Here is a 19,898-nt window from a genome sequence, read left to right as displayed (position 1 = left end):
AAACACAAGTACCCACATATTACAATTACCAACAAATGACTATTTCCCAAACAAATCCCAGATAAGTAAGACTTTTTCAAACTTCTTCCTCCCATCCGGTCCCCACTTATTTAGAAACCCAACCAAAAACTCTTCTAGACTTCGTCTAGCTTATACCTCTACAAATTTATTGTTTTTTCCCTCTTTCTCTAGACTTCATCTAGCTTATACTTCCAATGTTTTTTTTTTTTATAAGAACAACGCCCCATATGTGCTTCCAAGTTTGTAGGCCTATTACTTTTGAGGGTGACTTAACAATTAATTAACATCGGAACCCCTTTTAGGCTAAGAGGTCTAACTAGGGATTAAGACAAATATATACTCCCTCTGTCCCATGTTACTTGAGTCGTATTCCTTTTTAGGTTGTCCCATGTTACTTGAGTCATTTCTCTTTTTGGCTAAAAAGAAAACATCTAATCCCACCTACTTTATTTTTTTTCTTTTACTTTACTCTCACTTCTTTATTTTAGTTTATTCTCTTATCTACTTTATTTAACTCACTAAACACAACTTTCTTAAATCTCATGCCGAAAAGAAACCCCTCAAGTAACGTGGTACAGAGGGAGTATACACTTGCGTAGGGGAAAACAAAAAATGCCTAACATTGTCTCATAAATTCACATTTACTATGTAGACTTAATATGATTATGAGCAAGTTCTAGAAACAACAAGCATATGATAAAATCACACAAAAACGAAGGTTTAGCTTAAAGGTAGGGCCCCGACTTGAAGTGGCGTCGTCAAGTGTAATCTTGCCCCAAAAGGCATCTCGATCATAGTCTTCGGGGTCAACAATATACCCTTCTTCATCCTCGTCTAGCAGTCGGAAGATAGCGTTAAACTCTGACAGTGAGAGTGTGTGCTCTACATTGGCGAGTCAGAAGGTAATAGATGCCAACTCCTTATTTTCGTAGTTAACCTGAAGGGTGGACAAGAATTCCAAGGTCAAGGCTTTGTACAACCCGTATTGCTGAGCAAATAGGAACGTGAGGTGTCCTGCTTCCACGAGGCCTTCCCAAGCGACCTGAATGCCCATATCATTAATCGGGCCACTCTGCAGGTATCGGGAAGACATGCTATAAAGAGGTGTAAGGGCTACCCACCATGCCTTCTCTTTCTTGCCTCTCAAATTCACGTTCACATTCCTTGGGTTAGCGATGTTGGCCATGTCAAATTTTACCTGAAATAAACCACAACAAGCAACCAACTCCCCCAAACTTTAGTCCACAATCAAAGATATATAAATGTCAATCATTACAGGCAAGACAAGGAGAAATTAGGAAGATAGACTCAATTCCAAAAAATCAAAAGCACCATAATCAAGAAAAGCATATAGGGCAAACAAGCAAGTTAAATTTTAGAAAGAAGATAGCCTCAATTTCTAAAACCAATATAACACAACTCAACCAAATTAGGGAGATAGACTCGATCCCTATGCCCATTTCTCATTCAACCACAAAAGGGAGATAGGCTCAATCCCTATACCAAAACTAACACAATCATCAATTTCAACCCCCCATTATGTAGTAAACGACTCAACCAACAAATCCAATACTATTACCCAACATTAATCACAGTAAAAAAGCCAATAATCTAAATGTCCATCCAAAATTTCCACTACCAACAAGAGCACATGCTCCATTCATGGAAAAGACCAAATTTCATGCTCTTCATACACAAAAATTCCAAATAGCACTCTCAAACTTGGACACAATAAACATCAACACACCTTCATAAAGTATTTCAAGCATGCTTCTCGTTCTACCAAAAAATTTCACCAATGTTTGAGGTCCACATATAGCACATAACATGAACTCTTCATATACCATAGCTATAGCTAACACACATGAATTTCTTCACAAAAACAAAAGCTATAGCTCACACACATGTTTCCCATTCATGAATTCACCAATAATCCGCTACAATTGAAGAGTAGGACCTTTAAACTTTAAGAAGGTAATGAAGGATGAGAATCTAATTGCTGCTCTTTCGAAAGGGAGCACCCATGATCAAGCCAGAAACATACTTTCTGTAGAAAAATGAAATATTAAAATGAATCAAGTCTTGATGCTTGAAATCCGAGGAGATTTGATTTTGAACCTCAACAAACAAAAAGCGAAAGATTTATTTGTTAGAAAAATTTTACCATGCTGTATATGCGATCTTTTTGTACCATAAGGTTTCTGAAGACCGATTAAAGTGGTGAGGAAATGCTACTCATGATGCAAGAAACTGAAGGAACTAAAATAAGTTGCGATGTCTTTGTTTCGGTTTCGGTTTCGGATTGTTATGATAGTCTATATTTGATGTAATTAATATCTAATTTTCACCAATTTTTGGCTCACTCTACATAATGATTGAATGAAAAATTAATACATATTTATTTGTGTTTTACATTATTACAGATAGTATGACGTGGTGTGTCAATTTATATTGGGGTGAAAAGATAATCCCGAAGCAGTTATTTCATATGATCCTCCTTTTTCAAAAGGATTCATTATGTTGGATGAAAGTGTTTCCTACGATAAGCTTGTGGAAACAATTTGTGAAATGATGGGGATAAGCATATTTGAAAACAAAGTTCAAATAATATGGAAACGTACTATATGTGTTGGATCCGGAGTCACGTTTATAGGTACTCTACTAGAAGAAGTATGCATGCCACTAATGTTCAGTGAGAGTATGGCTACAGGAGGTCAAATTGAATTATTTGTTGAGTATTCGGCAATTACTCAACAAAATAGTTATCATGACATAAGTTATTATATTGGTACGTCTACGAGAGCCCAAGAACCAAGTTTCGTTGCAACACAAGATTTTGATGTTGGATGTGTGCATTTAGGAGACAGTGACAATTGTCATGTGGTTGATGGCATTATAGGTCTTGATAAAGCCGACTTTCTTGATCCACAATCACCTTATGATTCTGAAGATGTAAACATGGTTAGTACAGACTCAGATGGTGATCCGTCTGATGATGAACAATTTGTTGATTCAAGACCATCCATTCCAGTTGGAGAAACAGTGGTTGGAGAAACAGCAGTTGGAGGAAGAGTAGTTCCATAGTTCCCACAACATGGAATGAACTATTTTCGCACCTTACCAGGTACATATGATAGTTTTGATCCAAAGAACTTTGAGGCTGCTGATCCCAGTGTGCATTATTGGAGTGAAAAAGATCCTAGCAATGTCGGTTTGCATACTAAATTTAGAACGAAGTTGGAATTGAAGACATCTGTGACTTTTTGGCATTTATAAAAAATCCGACAATATACAGTTGTTGAAAGTAAAGGAAAGAGATGGCATGCAGTTTGTAAGTGGCCACAAGGAAATCCGGAAGATAAGTCATTACCGAAATCTTTGTGGGAGTGTCGAGCAACATTGAGAAAGCATGATGAACACTGGCAAATTAGAGTGTTTAGCACTGCTTATACTTGTATGAGAGATCGTAATTATAATGGGCACGCTAATCTTTCGTAGTCCATGATATCATTGAATGTTCGACATCAGATAGAAAATGATCTTGCCTACAAGGTAAAAGCTATTGTGGCGGATATTCAAAATAGATTTCATGTGAAAATTAGTTACAAGAAAGCATGGTATTCTCGGAGAACAGCTATTGAGCTTGTATATGGTGGATGAGAGTGGTCATTCAAAGTTTTACCCTTCTTATTTGAATGAAATGCAAAAACAAAATCCTGGTACAATTGTCGAATGGTTGCATGATGACAGATTAAGCCACGGTATGAATAAGGTATTCAAGTTCGTATTTTTGCCTTTTGGACCAGCTGTGGAGGCTTTTCAACTATACAAACCAGTTTTAACAGTTGATGGAACTCATCTACGTGGAAGATATCGAGGTAAAATTCTTATTGCCGTTGGATTTGATGCTAATAAGAAATGTTTGCCTGTTACATATGCCATTGTTGATGAGAAAACCAAAGAAAGCTGGAATTGGTTTATGGAACGCATAAGACTTCATGTAGCAAAGCATGAAATATGTGTAATATCTGATAGACATGTGAGAATCATAGATGCAATGAATTCTCCCATATGGAAAGAAGAACCTAAATGTCATCACAGGTTTTGCTTGGTACATGTTAGAAAGAATGTTCTACAGAATCACAACGGTATCATGGTTAAAAGATCGGTTTGGAAAATGGGTATTGCTACTAAAAAGCGCAAGTTTAAGAAAAAACGTCGTTTATTTCAAGACGTCAACAACGAGGCTTTGCAGTACCTTGATACCGTGGATTTAGAAAAATGGAATTTGGCGCATGACAAACACAAAAGATGGGGAGTGGTGACCACTAATATGGTGGAATCTTACAACAATGTGTTGAGAGGCGCAAGAAAACTCTCAATCAAAGCTTGCATTGATATGACATTTTGGAGGACAATAGAATGGTTCAATCAACGGTCAATTGCATCAAGACAGTGTGCGACACCACTTACCCCGTGGGCACATGAAAAGGTGTGCAAAAATTATTATTTGGTCAGTTACATAATGTGAGAGCAACAAATACAATTCAAGGGATTTATGTGGTTCGAACAAGACGTCGAATTGGTGGAAAGGTTGGTAACAAGTGGAAGGTGTTGTACTTGGTGTCAAACTGCAAATGTAAAAAGTGGCAGATGTGGAGACTTCCGTGTTCACATGCAGCGGCAGTTGCGCAGTTTAGAAATGACAACATGATATCGCTTGCTAATCCCGTATACCACACAGTGTTTGGGTACACCAATATTCTGGGGTGTTCAATCCACTCAGACACCCAGCTTATTGGGACGTGCCTGAATGGACTTTGCAGTGTTCACGAACTCAGTTAATGCCTCGAAGTCGCGGTCGATACCATACAACTAGGATTCCTAATCAGATGGATGTCCGTGAAGTAGCCACGAGCCCGACGACGTTGTAAAAAATGCTGTCAACCGGGTCACGACAGGCACAACTGCCTGACTTCTTAATTGTTTAGAATTATGTATTGATTACTATTTGGACTTATGTATTGATTACTATTTGGACTTGTGGTATTTTGTCTGGACTTATGTAGTATTCAATATGTTACATAATGTATTTTTGTTATTGTATTGTGATGGTGGCTCTGTAGGGTATGTTAAACACAAAATGTTTCTGCATTGAAACGCCAGTCTCGATGGCGTTTTTACTAACACACGCCATTGCCGTTGGCGTTTTTACCTAAAAAAGCCAACCAAGTTGGTGTGTTTCATAAAAACGCCAACCACGTTGGCGAGTCAATACAGAATGGTTGTATTGCGTCTACTAGAAACTCGGGCGATAAATCAAAGTTTAAAACGCCAACGAAACTGGCGTTTTACGTGAAAACGCCAACCTGATCGGCATGTTTCTTAAAAACGCCAACCAAGTTGGTGAGTCAATACAGAATGGTTGTATTGCGTTGTGTAGAAACACGCCTAAACATCAAAGTGTAAAACGCCAACGGGACTGGCGTTTTTCTTAAAGAAGCCAACCTACTTGGCATGTTCTGATAAAAACGCCAACCAAGTAGGCGTTCTCTAGTAAACACGCCTTTCACGTTGGCGTTTTTAGTCAGAATGTTTGGCATTAAGTTTCAGCCAACCGTTTCTACCCAATCCTGCTTACTACAATGCTTATTCAAAATATTGCAATCATTCTCACTTGACAAACACGAAGTTCAACTCAATAAACCAATAAAAATAGATGTAGTTTAGTTCAATCGTCTCGCCTTCTCCGCATAAACAGGCCATGGATCCCCTTCTCGATTCTGGAAGTAGGGAGTCTAGAGGGAGGACTATCTTGAACAACAGCATTCTCTAAATCCACCCCAAAAAAGTCATCTCGCACTGAAGACCGAGGTAGAGAATGGTGGATATCACTGAGACCAATATCTTCACCAGTACCACCCGTGTGGCTGACAGAATGACGACCTCGAACTGCAGATCTAGGTGGAGGTGGAGGCACAAAATCTTCATTGGAATCATCTACCAAATGAACATCCATCCTTGAAGATGGTGACTCTCCACAAAAAGTTTTCTTCTTTCCACGTCGTTCCCCTTTTTGTCTCACGGGCATGTCAATGTCCAGCTCAGAGCGCTGGGAAGGACGGTAGTCCATCATCTCAGCCTCCCCAGATATCTGCAGACCTTATTCAACCATTCTCGAAATTGTTACCAAATCTGGTCGTCATGTCATATCTTGCTCACTTAGAAAGTGACGTATTTTTTGAAGCGTCTCAACCTACAATTTTCAAAGTTAATTTCATTTCATTATATGAATTTAAATAATTAATAATTGTTTCAATTTACCGCGAAGCTATGAGAATATGTCGTTTCATGGAAGCCCTCTTGAGCATGCACACCAGGTTTAGTTAAGTACACCACAGTTATTCGGCGAAACCAATCCATATATTTATCAGTTGCAATAGGCTCATTTGAGTACTCTAGATCAGTCCAAACCAAGTTGTGCCTATTGTCCCACTCCTGTATATGATTGGCGTGGTACTCAACCCAATTTCGACCAGATTTACCACGACGATCCTGTTTCACAAAATCAGTACCGTGGAATCGGTTGAGGAGCGGGATATACGGTTGGACAATCCCAAATTGTCGCAACACTCGCTGTGGAAAGTATGGCTCAACCAAATTCTAGCAAATAAGGGTTGTGATCGACGTCCATATAGGACGACCGTCAACACAAATATTTGGAAAGTTTCGCATTACATAAGGCCTTCAAATAAACTACATATGAAACAAATTTAGTCAAAACAAATTCAATCAAAACAGCAAACAATAAACAATTTAAGTTACATAAATTACTTGGTTGGCGTGCATTCTGGAGAACTGATCTCTGAAATTTTCAATGCAATGCCCGGGTGCTTTTACATATGACGCCGGACCACTTAATCTAAAAAATTAAATTAAGAGCGAATAACAAGGAAATTAATGAAAATTATGCTTAAAAAATTAATTAGTGAACAACTTACGGGACTGCACATGGTGCGTAGTTTATATGCACGAGATTTAGCATCTTCGGCCTAATATTTGAGATTCTCTCCCAAGCCCACAATTGTAACAACGTACAAGCTCCCCAACATCGCTCCTCCTAGCAAGGGCAGCTTCACATAAATTGTGGTACAAACAAGCAATAGTCGCACCACCCCAGCTATAGCTAGAACATCGTTCTACATCCATGAAAAGTTACAAGTAGAAGAATGGAATTTTATTTCCGGAGGCGTTCGGGATCATCAGACCACCAAGTAAAAGCAGACAATAAACACGAGCACGTTGAACATATATATAGTGGTCGTGTTCATCACTCAACTCAATCCTTAGTTGATTTGATAAGCTTGTCTGTTTCCAAACCATTTCTTTCAACTTAACTGTATCTAGTACAAATTCAAGATAATCCAGAGAAAGTTGCATCCAATAGTTGACATCCTTAGTGCGGATGTAACCCGTCAAAGCATCACCGTCAACTTTGAGGCCCCATAAGACCTCCACGTCTTCCAATGTCACTGTCGCTTCACCGACTGGAAAGTGAAACGTGTGAGTCTCTGGCCTCCATCGTTCAATCAACGCGGTGATAAGATGGTGGTCAATGTCCTTTGGTTGACCACACCTCAATATGCCGCCGAACCTCATCTCGTCTATTACTGCCAAAACACGCAGATGTATGGGAACATCTCAAATGATTCCTTCATATCTTCTGCAGCGTACGTCTTCTGATTCAACTCCTGCCCATATATTATTAGAGATGTGTTGTCTCTGAAGATATAATACGGAAGGGTCCTCAGGACCATATAAGAGTCTTTGACGAGAACTTGAAGATGATGTCATAATTCACCAACAAAACATTCACAATTCAAATTAAACAATACACAAACCTAAACAATTTCAATAATTGGATACTATTTAAGCCAATATCACAAAATGGAACACCAATATCAAATAATGCACAATACACAAATGCACAAATTCACCTACGCAACATTACACAAAATTATAACACAATTCACCTACACAACATTAACAATTCAAACTAAACAATATAAATCAATCTAAACAATTTCAATAATTTCTCACTATTAAACCCAATATCAAATAATGTAACACCTAAACCCAAATAATGCAACACCAATTTAAAACCCACATAAACAAAATCAAGTTGCCCAATTTTTAAGTTAGAACAACACTACCTAGTTTAAACCCAATTTTAATAACATTTATACCCTAACTAAACACTAATATCTCTAATATTAATCAACAATAATGCATTCAAACAAGCCACTGCACAAAATAATAACACAACACAAATTATCAACTCAATTTATAACTCATTACAAACCCTAACTAACTACCAAACAATTACTCCATTATTGTAAAAAAAAAGCATACTAACCGAATGATATATCAAATACGCGGAAGAATGACACCGATTAACTCCTTGTTGATGTAATTGCAAGAGATTGGCGTGCTTGGGGAAGAATGCGCCGCTACTGCTGTGCGTTGGGTGTGGTTTGACGATTTGGGGAAGAAATCCCGATATATTCCCCTATTATGTGAAGAAATACTATTGAGGTTGGCATTTTTCAAAGTAATCTTTTTTTTCGGAAATTCAATCGTAACACGTCAATTAGACTGGCGTGTTTTTAACCGAAACACGCCATCTAGGTTGGCGTGTTTAAATATGTACCGTATTTTTTTAATTCACAAATTAAATGTAAAATGCCAGCATGGTTGGCGTTTTCACTTAATAAAACGCCAGCTCGATTGACGTTTTTCCCATATATGGAACAATTAACAAAGTGAGTACAGTTTTGTTATTGTAGTAGTAGAGTGCCCCATACATCCGATTTTCTCCAAAAGGATATATCTTTGACATATACTATTGCTATCAAAATTTATGTTGATAAAGCAAATCAAGTACAAAATCAAAGGGATTATGTGGAAGTTTAATTTTCACTGGTTCGAGTTAAGATAAACTATGAATTTCATTTATTAAGCTAAAATCCACAATGACAGTCCGGAAAATAAAAGAAGAATAAGCTTGCTAGAAAAGGTCATCAATCCTCAATCTTTGAATGTATACATTTAGATCTAATCCGTAACTAAAGATATCATAGATACACGCATTCCTTATTTCTTATTTATGCATTTAGTCTCTAATGGATCGCGTATCAGTGGGTATGATTAAACGAGAACTTTCACTAATTTAATCCGAGATTTTCAGTTTCAGAGGTGAAATAAAATACGTATAAGGTGTAGTAATGAATTCATATTTAATCTCAAGATTCAACACAGAATATTACCTTGCATGGCAAGAGTGGTTTTACCGAAGTGTTTTTTTTCCAACACCGCCCATTCCGACGAAGGGTGATTCTCTAAAAGATAACATCTTTGATTTTCCAAACATCATTCCACCAAAATGAATTCTTTGAGTAAATAAATTGGTCTACTTCCTCAGGCGTCTCCTCCTTCATGAGATGTGGAAGATAACTAAAGTTGAGAATGAATCTGGAAACGTATATTATAAATCTGTGATTTTTTTTTTTAATGCTCGAAGAGAGAGTAGGCGGCGGTTGATGAAGAGAAGACTAGGTATAAATTAGGGCTTAAATGGCTCGTGAATGATGAAATAGCCATATTTGACCTTTGCAATTAATGCTTTACATCAACATCCATGTATGATGTACTCCCTCCGTCCCGGACTATTTGCACTTATTTCCTTTCTGGACGTTCCAAGTTATTTGCACTCTTTCCATTTTTAGTAAAAATTATCACCTACAGCCGCAATGGTTGACTTTGCTATACACTCAATCCTTAATCTCCGTGCCGAAAAGGAAATGTGCGAGTAGTCCGGAACGGATGGAGTATATCACATGGTTGTTCGTATTTTACTGACTGAAGGGGTATTTTGGGTAATCATGAGATTTCAATAATAAACTGCTCTTTGGTAAATTTCTAAGTTTAACTATTTTTTAAAATATTAAAAAAAATTAATTATGCGTCATTGTGATGAATGATAGACTTAGAATTTTGATATCGAGGGCCCCGGTTGGACGGCAAGAAAAATCGACAATCATGATGTTGTCGTAATTGTTACTAAAAACATTATTTTTTGACGACTAAACATTGCTATATGACTTATATCAAGTAAACTTTACAGTATTCGCTCTATTTGCTATATGACTTATATCAAGTAAACTTTACAGTATTCGCTCTGTCCCATTTAAGATGTTCATCATTTCTTTTTAGTTTGTCTAATTCAAGATGTTCACTTTTGATATTCTCTCATCTCTCATCATTAAAATATTCAACTATTTTTTGTCTCTACTTACTCCACTTAACAATTCTTTATAAAATCTTGGGCCACTCAAGAATGTGGAAATCTTGAATGGGACAGGGAAGTAGGATCATTATTTTATTTTTCATTTATTCACTACTATTAATGATTTGAAAATTTACAATACTTTATTAATAATTTTTCTAGAGATCTTAGAATTTTAAAATTAAATTTACTGATGTTATATATTTTCAAAGTCCATAGATACTAATTCGACAATTTTATATTTAAAAAAATAATCAAACATTACAAATTGAACTATAGAAAATAATGTGTAATATCGAAAATAAGTGAATTAGTAGTGTTCATAAAATTGTAGAATTTTGTGAATAGAAAGTAATCAATACCAGTATAGAGTTGATTAAAGTTAAACAATGTACAGAAAGGAAACAATGTAACGGAAGAAAAGGGGAAAAGGCAAATATATTTTGAAATTATGCCAGTACGCAATTAGTTGACTTCTGACTCAACTTATTTTAACACAAGTGATACCCGCAAATGTACGGGGGCTAGTGCAGCAAGGGCTTGTTCTGTTTGTCATATAGAGGTCATTTAAATTATGTATCTGTGCCTATCATGTGTTCTATTTGACATACACCATAAATGCACAGCCCTACAAATGGGCTTTGGCCCGTTTCTTTTTGGCCATATAATGGCGTTAGTGTATCGGGGTCTGGCCCTACGATACATATTAGGCTCTAATCAGGGTTTGAGGTAAACCAATAACATTTGCTTTGAACATGCATAGAAAATTGGGGGAATCGTAGCATAACATTCCCAAACCAACACAAGCCCTTTGAACAAATCTGTGCAGAAGAGAAGCGACACTCACCGCAACGAGAGATTTCAGGTGAGTCTGTTCTTTGTTTTGTTTGCATTGATTAATTTTTTCGAAGGCTACAAACCCAATTCGAATTTGTAATTTTGAATTAATCCTCCTACCGGTTCATTCCCTATTTTTTTTTCGAAATCTACAAAACCCATGGAATCTCCCTTTCTAATTGAATAATTTGAATTTGTAATTTTGAATCCAACCCAAGTTTACAATTGAATTGATTAATTCATTTGAATTTGAATTTTTTTGGAGGCTAAAAAACCCTAGATCGTATTGTGGGGAATCTGCCTTTCAGTTAATGTAGCAAACGAATTTATTAATTCATTTGGCCGTTTTCGAATGCAATCCGGTGTTATAGGTTATATGGATTGTAGAATTACGTGGCTGATTCGTTTTGTGCGTCTCGACGTGTGATTTGGGGTTTTTGAATGCAAATGAAACCGCGTAATAGATGTTAATTAAGATGTCTGGTTTAATGATAAAGAATTAAAGATGCTGAATTTTGGTTGAACTCAGTGAGAAAAATGGGAATTTTGAAGTTTTCCACTGCAATGGTGCATAGTTTAATTTTTTCTCATCCAATTGCTTACTTTGAATTTGTAATGTTGAATCCAATCGATTCAAAATATAGTGTGAGAAATATACCAGTATTTCAGCAACTTGTTGTGTGAAAAAAATTAATATTGATGTTGCATCGTGCTAATTGTGATGTAGAGAATTCACAGCTTTGTGGTTATTATTTGAATAATGAAAGGGTAGTTGAATAGTTTAAGCTTCCTTTATTTGAATGATGAAAGATTAGTTGGAATTGAAACTTATTTGTATATCTATGCACAGATGAGGGAACATAAGAAGCAAAATGCTTATGTGAGGCAAATAATTGAGGACATAATTTGGACTCAAACCGTGGCGCGAATTTGTATACTGCACATGATTTTTAGCAAAGTTTCGAAGAAAAGGAGGCGAGCTGAATTTGCGTTGGCTTACGACATTCTGAATCGAGTACCGATGCAGATTCAACGTTTAAACAGACTCGTTGGGGTAACTGACACAGATTGTTTAGTTAATTGTAGGATGGACCGGAATACGTTTGGAAGGTTGTGTTCATTGTTTACAGAGTTGGGAATGTTACGCGTCCGGCGGTTCGTAGGGATAGAAGAGCAAGTCGCCATTTTTCTAGGTGTCATAGCACATCACAAGAAAAACCGTGTTGTTCGATTTGATCATTGGCGATCAGGGAACACAGTTTCATTCTACGTTCATGAGGTCCTTGCAGCAGTATTAAAGTTGCATTCCTTGTTCTTGGTCAAACCCGAGCCTATTCGCGAAGATTGTGTAGATTGGCGATGGAAATGTTTTCAGGTATGTTTTATATTTTAGTAGCGAAGACTATTCTTTTTGGAATAAACTATATATTCAGCATTTCACTACGTGAGTGTGTGGCTACTTCTTGTGCATACAGGGGTGTCTTGGTGCTCTTGATGGCACCTACATTGACGTTTTAGTACCAAACGAGGACAAACCACGGTTTAGGAATAGGAAGGGTCAGATAACAACCAACACTTTGGCCGCTTGCGACAGGCACATGCGTTTCACATACATATTACCCGGCTGGGAGGGATCAGCTGGCGATGCTCGAGTGCTTCGCGATGCCGTAACTCGTCCTCATGGGTTGCGAGTCCCAATAGGTAAATTGACTAGCTTTGAATAAGTTACAATATTCAGCAACATATATCAATTCAAATGGAAAATTTATATTTGGTTAGTTTTTACTAAACTGATGTTGAGTTTTGTCTGGTCTAGGTAATTATTATTTGTGTGATAATGGATATGCGAACAGTGAAGGTTTTCTAACCCCTTACAAGGGGGTGAGGTATCACCTCCAAGATTGGGGTCCTGATGCGCAAATTCCACAAAATGCTGTAGAGCTCTTCAACATGCGTCATACCAAAGCTAGGAATGTAATTGAGAGAGCATTCGCGGTACTGAAGATGCGGTGGGGTATTTTGCGCAGTGCCTCCTTCTATCCCCTCAAAGTTCAAATAAATTTAATTATAGCATGCTTCCTTCTCCATAACTACGTTCGGTCTGAGATGCCAATTGATCCACTCGATGACCTTTTGGACTGCATGCCTGAGAGCCAAGGGGCTGAGGCCGAGGGAGATCATAGGGACATTGAATACGTTGACTACGTTGAGGCAACGTCATCTTGATCATCCCTTGTTACGCCCACCACCCATTCAAGGCCATTGAGCATTTGGAGTCTGCAGAGATTAGGTAAGCTACCTCCATGCTCGCACATCCATTCATAAGGAATAACCTTCATGTCAAAAAAGTATGTGTCGTTGTTAGTTTGGAAAGCAAGCCTCGCATGTAAAATACATATGAATTTTCCAACTTACCATGCGGTACAAGCATGACCGTGTAGTCAATGTCCGACAAAACGATGGTTTAATGTGCCTAGGAACCGGAAAGTTAGTGGTTATATGCAAAATAAAAATGTTCGATAATCGACAACAATAAATTACTTACTCCGGCAGCAGTGGCGGAGGAGCTGATGCTGATGCCATTGCATACATGATGTGATTAGAGAATACAGTTTGGTTCCGAAGAGTGATACTTTGGGGGCTTGTACAACATAAGCTCTTCAATATAGCTTTGTGGAGGCTACATCTTACCCGTGAGCTGATTTGACAAAGCATTTTCCAAACAAAATAAATCTGCTCCACCCATCACTATATGAAAGACAACACAGTAGCAACAATGAGCTGTAAAATCATGCAGGAATCTCCTATTATCATGCAGGAATCTACTCTAAACAAGGCTGCGATGGCAGATATGCCCCTCACGAGTCTGATTTGTCTAGTCATTCACGGGCATACAATTGCTTGGGATGGTGATGAAATAACTCATATTTAGCTGACCCTTCAATTGAAGCTTGGACCCAGCAACTTTGGCTTCTTTCATTCCTTCACTTGAAATGGGAACAAAAATCCCTCAACAAGGCTTTTTCTTTTACAAATCAAGCTGGACAGCTGAGGTAGATTCACTGCTGCTATCCTTGATAATCAAAACCAAAGAAATGAACAAGTGGAGCGGTTCCGTGATCCCCATACCCATCCTCGAAGAAGTGGCGGAGGTGCTCACCAAAGAAGTGGGGGTGCCATTCACATGGCCACAATTGTACGAGAGATTTCAGAACCTTGAAGAGAGACACATACTTTTCGACAAGGTAGTCAAAACCAACGGTGTGTATTGGAATGCTAACACCAACGTGGTCATGGCACCGGAGCAAGTATGGAAACCCATTTTGAAGGTAGGTGGATACAATGTTTGTTTTATGTCAGCTTGTTCATTGTAACTCCATGGCTCCGTTGTTCTTGTAGGAAAATAAATTGGCTGCAGCTTATTACTATTGTGGGGACCCCGAATTTCCAAGATTGAGGTTGCTGTTCGGACCGCAAGATATTAAGCAGGAGAGTGCACCACTGATATTCAATATTTCTGACACTACCGTGCCCGTAGAGGATCTCAATCTGATGTTTAAGCCATTAGATGGAGTTGGAATGGCGCCGACCGTGGAGCTAAGCGTGTCCGTCTCTTCTCCTCCCATGCCCAAAGTGCCAAAGATGAAACGCAATTTGTTTGGAGACGGGTTCACGAATGTGGGTAGTCAGTCCAATAACGAGGATATGGACCCGCGTATCGGGAAGAAATACCCCCCAAAGCCGAAGAAATTTCCTCCAAGCAATTTAGGTTCGCCACATGGAAGTTCATGTGGCTCTTCGAACACCCACAAGTATTGACGTTTTATGTTGTATTTGTCTTCCTTCTACTCTATTAAGCTAGGTTGTGTATGTGATCTATCTCGTGTACGTTTTGCTGGAATATCTATGTGGAAATTCAATCAATGAGATCAATATTTGCTGATTAAGGTTTTCCTTCAAATGCAGCTGATTAAGGAATACTAGGAAATCGTTTACTGATTAAGGCAACATAATCCTTCCTACAAAAGATGATAGATAATAATATAATCTACAGACAATTGCAACAAGCCAATGTTGAAGAGGGGCTTCCAAAAAAAAAGTTTCAGACAGAAAATAGGCTTTATAAATTATATCAGGCAAGCCATCGACCTACGCCACCCCTTCACCCGTTGTAGATTCCCCCATCTATCCCGAACCATATTTCGCAAGCACACGAAGCACGAACGCGATACGGTCATCATCCGGCATCCCAAGAAAGAAATCCAACCTTTCCACCTTCTCCAGAATAATCTCCCCTGCATCAAACTTTTGCTCCCTTGTCAGTCCAGGCAAGCGACCTAGTTCAGCAAATACTTCCTTCCGTGCTTTGCTCAGATCGAACTCATAACCAATGCGGAGGGATAAAGAATCCAACCTCACGTTGGTGGCGTCATTGATTTTCCCCAGCAGTTCAATGAGACCATCTATAGAATGGTCAGCCTTTCTCTTTTTCCCACCCGCAGGCCGAGCAGCTTTCTCACGGTTAGTGTTGCCTGAGCTTTCAACCGGAGCATCGGGAGGAGTGCTGGTCTGACTCAGTGGATGAGAAGTGGGCACATCAGTAGAGCCAACAGAGTTGCCAACCTCACCTCCATCGCTTGAGCCTGAGCCGGTGTCCTGAGTGTAAAGCCCATTGACCGCATCCATCAAACCAGTAGCTGATCCCCCAGCAGCCCTATCCTTACCAAAGATGACCTGCCAATGGTCCCAGAATGGCCAGCTCTTATCCCTCATGTAGCGAGCATGAGGGTCTTGCTGTACATACGAATTCGTAACATAACACACACCATCAGAATTGCCAATGTGAAGCAAACATATTGAGTATTATTTTTAAAACTAACTTGAAAACATGATGATATCCATTAGAACGAGATTTGGTACCTTGACAATTTGCGACCACTGATCGTCGTCGCAATCTATCTTGTAGTCGTCGTGGAGGTTGAACCCCACACCGCTACGACTTAAGATGCCACGCAAAGAATTGTAGCATCTTTTCCAGGAAGTGAGCTTCGAGTTAATATGAGGAGTTGCTTTGATGTCAGTGTTGGGGTAATGCTTCTTCAGGGCTTCCTCGAGTCTGCCAAGGTAGCCTGTCCGAAATCCATTATCGGCTTTCCATCCGGTGACAACAAGGTCCTTCAGCGCAACCACAAGAATCTCCTCCTCACGGTATGACCAGGTTCGGCGGGTTCGGTCACCGTTGCCTCTCCTTGACCGTCCAAGGCGGGAATTCACTGAACCACAACAAAATCACCCAATTAAAACTGTAAAGCACTGCAAGATCTAAGAACGAAATGCGAATTCACTGGTGCTTTCAAATAAATTACCAAACGAAATGATGTTGAACCATACGAAAATAAACTCTCTTTTATTCAATTCTGAGATAGCTATATGTACCTTGCGAACTCGGCACATCAGGGGAAGTGAACCTTGAACGCATGTAGTCAGACATCTTCAACTGGACAAAGTGAAAATAGCTTCTGCGGAATTTGCGAGGCGATTCTGGAACACTGAAATGGAAGAGCGGCGGAAGAGAGTTGTAATATATATTCTCCAATTTAGGTTTGGGTATTGTGGTATTTGATTTACAGCAAACCAAACACACGATATATATCACTTGTGCTTTATATAGTGCAAACCAAACAGCTGAAATGAATAACCCAACTTCTAATTTGTGTCATATTTATCTGGCCTCTCCTTATTAATAATTTTTCTAGAGATCTTAGAATTTTAAAATTAAATTTACTGATGTTATATATTTTCAAAGTCCATAGATACTAATTCGACAATTTTATATTTAAAAAAATAATCAAACATTACAAATTGAACTATAGAAAATAATGTGTAATATCGAAAATAAGTGAATTAGTAGTGTTCATAAAATTGTAGAATTTTGTGAATAGAAAGTAATCAATACCAGTATAGAGCTGATTAAAGTTAAACAATGTACAGGAAGGAAACAATGTAACGGAAGAAAAGGGGAAAAGGCAAATATATTTTGAAATTATGCCAGTACGCAATTAGTTGACTTCTGACTCAACTTATTTTAACACAAGTGATACCCGCAAATGTACGGGGGGCTAGTGCAGCAAATATCAAGCAAGAGTATTTTATCCCACAAACAAGATTGTACCAACTTAACTACCACGAAAAAATATTAACTACTATCTAGACAATCGGTAAAGGTTTGATTTGTTCTGATACTATTGCATATTATAAGCAAGTAAACAAACGAAAACAAGTTAACAAGATGTGAACAAATAATATGGAGAAAATTGTAGAACTCAAGGATCCGATGCACAATTCCAAGCTCTTATCCAATCAAATTGCCTTACATTTTGGTGTTCCTGAGGTGAGAAACCTGTAGATTAGGTGCTAGGATTGGAGTCCCCTTCTAATCCTAAACCTCTAACTCCTTAAAGCATGAAAGATCAAAGACCTCACTCAAAACCTCAACTCTCCCGAGTTCTATTGAATTAATTACTCTTCTTTTCAAATTAATTATTTCATCTCGCGATTAATCTAATTAATCCTTCACAATCAAGTGGTGATTAAGCAATTGTAAGGAACGAACCCAAGAATAATCAAGCAACTACAAGAGCAAGGTAAGAACAAAATTGATTGAATAAAAACCATGAACTTAATGCATTATCACCAAGAATTCTACAAGAAAGTGTTTAGCTACTCATATTCATGGAGAAAACCAAGTCAAACACAAAGGAATTCAACAAATACATGAATAAAATATACTAATTACTCCTGTGAGATAGATCTATGGATTGAAGCTTCGATCTTCCGATGTAGAGTCTTCAATCTTCAAATCTCTCTCTCAAAGGTGTTCTTCGAAGTATGTGTGAGTGATGAAGGTGGTAGGTGTAGAATATATCTTCTCCCCTACAACCCCAGCCCTTTTCCTTTTTTTTTTTCCAAAAATCGTGTTTTCTGAAAAATTACGCGTCAGACTGAAGTACCTGTCCGGGTGGATTTTAAAGGGTAAAATTCACACGGCCGGGTCCCATTTTTCGACCCCTTTCTGGAACTTCCACGCTTTTTCACTGGTACCCGACCGGGTATATTTCCTAGGTTAATATTCACCCGGCCGAGTGATGCTTTTGTAGGCCTTCCTGCCTCCAGTGAGTCGAATTTTGTCTCCTTTTCCATCCATTCTTCCTAAAACACTCAACAAACACATAAAACTGCAAAAGATAGAATAATTGGCCAGACAAAGACAATTTCACGTGATAAACTCAGCATTTAGCACTTCAACAGACCAATTAAACCGATAAAAATATGAGTTTGTCATCTCCCCAAACTTAAAACCTTGTTTGTCCTCAAATAAGAAGAAGATCACAAAGAAAATAAACTCATACAAGAGATGAAATTGGGCTTTGCTTCAGATATAGATTTAAAAAGACGATGGCATGGAAACATACCAAGATCAATAAAACATTACCTTGAGTTATTGTCTCGTGCATAGCTTGTTTTCAATACCCTCACAGATTCATGAAGTGTAATTTTTCATGCTTCACTCACTCTCAAGCGTATAGAGGCTCAATAATAATCACTCAACTCAAAATACAAGTAGTGTTTTCCATAGGCTTGCTCAAAATCAATCATCTCCTCTACTAAATTGTGAAAGTGAGTTTAAAATCAGAAATAACTTTATTAATGTTGTAATGTGGCTCTTTGGACGTTAGGAAATATTTATGCTAAAGTGGTTGAAAAGTATAAGAAACACAAGTACCCACATATTACAATTACCAACAAATGACTATTTCCCAAACAAATCTCAGATAAGTAAGACTTTGTCGAACTTGTTTCTCCCATCCGGTCCCCACTTATTTAGAAACCCAACCAAAAACTCTTCTAGACTTCGTCTAGTTTATACCTCCACAAATTTATTATTTTTTTCCCTCTTTCTCTAGACTTCATCTAGCTTATACCTCCAATGTTTTTTTTATTTTTTTTATAAGAACAACGCCCCATATGTGCTTCCAAGTTTGTAGGCTTATTACTTTTGAGGGTGACTTAACAATTAATTAACATCGGAACCCCTTTTAGGCTAAGAGGTCTAACTAGGGATTAAGACAAATATATACTCCCTCTGTCCCAAGTTACTTGAGTCGTATTCATTTTTAGGTTGTCCCAAGTTACTTGAGTCATTTCCCTTTTTGGCTAAAAAGAAAACATCTAATCTCACCTACTTTATTCTTTTTTTTACTTTACTCTCTCTTCTTTCTTTTACTTTATTCTTATCTACTTTATTTAACTCACTAAACACAACTTTCATAAATCCCGTGCCGAAAAGAAATCCCTCAAGTAACGTGGGACGGAGGGAGTATACACTTGCGTAGGGGAAAACAAAGAATGCCTAACATTGTCTCCTAAATTCACATTCACTATGTAGACTTAATGTGATTATGAGCAAGTTCTAGAAACAACAAGCATATGATAAAATCACACAGAAACGAAGGTTTGGCTCAAATCTCACTGTGAATCGGCATTGAACAAGCAAACAAACAATTCACTCAAAAGCAAATCATAACCAATAAAGCATAATTCCGCCATTTTCACAAAGAATTTTTCAGACAATAACAAGAAATCATCACAAGTGCCAGAAAATAAACACCTCCCAATATGAATAAATATATGATCA

The 19,898-nt window shown here is 38.0% G+C and overlaps 4 protein-coding genes and 1 long non-coding RNA gene across 5 annotated transcripts; 2 read left to right on the top strand and 3 right to left on the bottom strand.

Annotated features, from left to right (window-relative positions):
- Positions 1-661: 661 nt before the first annotated feature.
- LOC121761492 lies at positions 662-2,437 on the bottom strand. Its single transcript, XM_042157134.1, has 2 exons — positions 1,926-2,437; positions 662-1,219 (listed from the first exon to the last, which is right to left on the bottom strand). The coding sequence occupies exons 1-2, from the start codon at positions 1,938-1,940 to the stop codon at positions 917-919; spliced, it is 318 nt and encodes a 105-aa protein (XP_042013068.1). The 5' UTR covers positions 1,941-2,437; the 3' UTR covers positions 662-916.
- Positions 2,438-4,476: 2,039 nt separating this feature from the next.
- On the bottom strand, positions 4,477-9,453 carry LOC121761493. The gene is made up of 4 exons (XR_006042003.1): positions 9,348-9,453; positions 8,438-8,590; positions 6,346-7,772; positions 4,477-6,277 (listed from the first exon to the last, which is right to left on the bottom strand). It is a non-coding gene; the product is annotated as an uncharacterized LOC121761493 (long non-coding RNA).
- Positions 9,454-10,994: 1,541 nt separating this feature from the next.
- On the top strand, positions 10,995-13,679 carry LOC121762005. Its single transcript, XM_042157729.1, has 4 exons — positions 10,995-11,231; positions 12,054-12,578; positions 12,679-12,904; positions 13,020-13,679. Exons 2-4 carry the CDS (start codon positions 12,054-12,056, stop codon positions 13,427-13,429), a joined length of 1,161 nt encoding a protein of 386 aa, XP_042013663.1. The 5' UTR covers positions 10,995-11,231; the 3' UTR covers positions 13,430-13,679.
- Positions 11,242-15,150, top strand: LOC121762007. Its single transcript, XM_042157731.1, has 3 exons — positions 11,242-11,531; positions 14,173-14,532; positions 14,603-15,150. Exons 2-3 carry the CDS (start codon positions 14,197-14,199, stop codon positions 15,020-15,022), a joined length of 756 nt encoding a protein of 251 aa, XP_042013665.1. The 5' UTR covers positions 11,242-11,531; positions 14,173-14,196; the 3' UTR covers positions 15,023-15,150.
- A 23-nt stretch (positions 15,151-15,173) lies between these two features.
- Positions 15,174-16,938, bottom strand: LOC121762006. Its single transcript, XM_042157730.1, has 3 exons — positions 16,640-16,938; positions 16,124-16,476; positions 15,174-15,997 (listed from the first exon to the last, which is right to left on the bottom strand). The coding sequence occupies exons 1-3, from the start codon at positions 16,692-16,694 to the stop codon at positions 15,389-15,391; spliced, it is 1,017 nt and encodes a 338-aa protein (XP_042013664.1). The 5' UTR covers positions 16,695-16,938; the 3' UTR covers positions 15,174-15,388.
- Between the last annotated feature and the right edge of the window lie 2,960 nt (positions 16,939-19,898).

The sequence above is a fragment of the Salvia splendens genome, chromosome 13 (assembly GCF_004379255.2).
Source record: "Salvia splendens isolate huo1 chromosome 13, SspV2, whole genome shotgun sequence".
NCBI classification, from domain to species: Eukaryota; Viridiplantae; Streptophyta; class Magnoliopsida; order Lamiales; family Lamiaceae; genus Salvia; species Salvia splendens.
The sequence above is the reverse complement of the archived record's forward strand: the minus strand, read 5'-3'. Positions and strand labels throughout refer to the sequence as shown.

Excerpts from the sequence above, each read along its gene's own strand:
- LOC121762006 (XM_042157730.1), bottom strand. The coding sequence starts at position 16,694 with ATGTCTGACTACATGCGTTCAAGGTTCACTTCCCCTGATGTGCCGAGT. Across the intron at positions 16,477-16,639 it reads TGATGTGCCGAGTTCGCAAG|TGAATTCCCGCCTTGGACGG; the intron begins GTACATATAGCT and ends GTTGTGGTTCAG. Across the intron at positions 15,998-16,123 it reads AGTGGTCGCAAATTGTCAAG|CAAGACCCTCATGCTCGCTA; the intron begins GTACCAAATCTC and ends TCGTATGTACAG.
- LOC121762005 (XM_042157729.1), top strand. The coding sequence starts at position 12,054 with ATGAGGGAACATAAGAAGCAAAATGCTTATGTGAGGCAAATAATTGAG. Across the intron at positions 12,579-12,678 it reads GGCGATGGAAATGTTTTCAG|GGGTGTCTTGGTGCTCTTGA; the intron begins GTATGTTTTATA and ends TTGTGCATACAG. Across the intron at positions 12,905-13,019 it reads TGGGTTGCGAGTCCCAATAG|GTAATTATTATTTGTGTGAT; the intron begins GTAAATTGACTA and ends TGTCTGGTCTAG.
- LOC121762007 (XM_042157731.1), top strand. The coding sequence starts at position 14,197 with ATGGGAACAAAAATCCCTCAACAAGGCTTTTTCTTTTACAAATCAAGC. Across the intron at positions 14,533-14,602 it reads TATGGAAACCCATTTTGAAG|GAAAATAAATTGGCTGCAGC; the intron begins GTAGGTGGATAC and ends TTGTTCTTGTAG.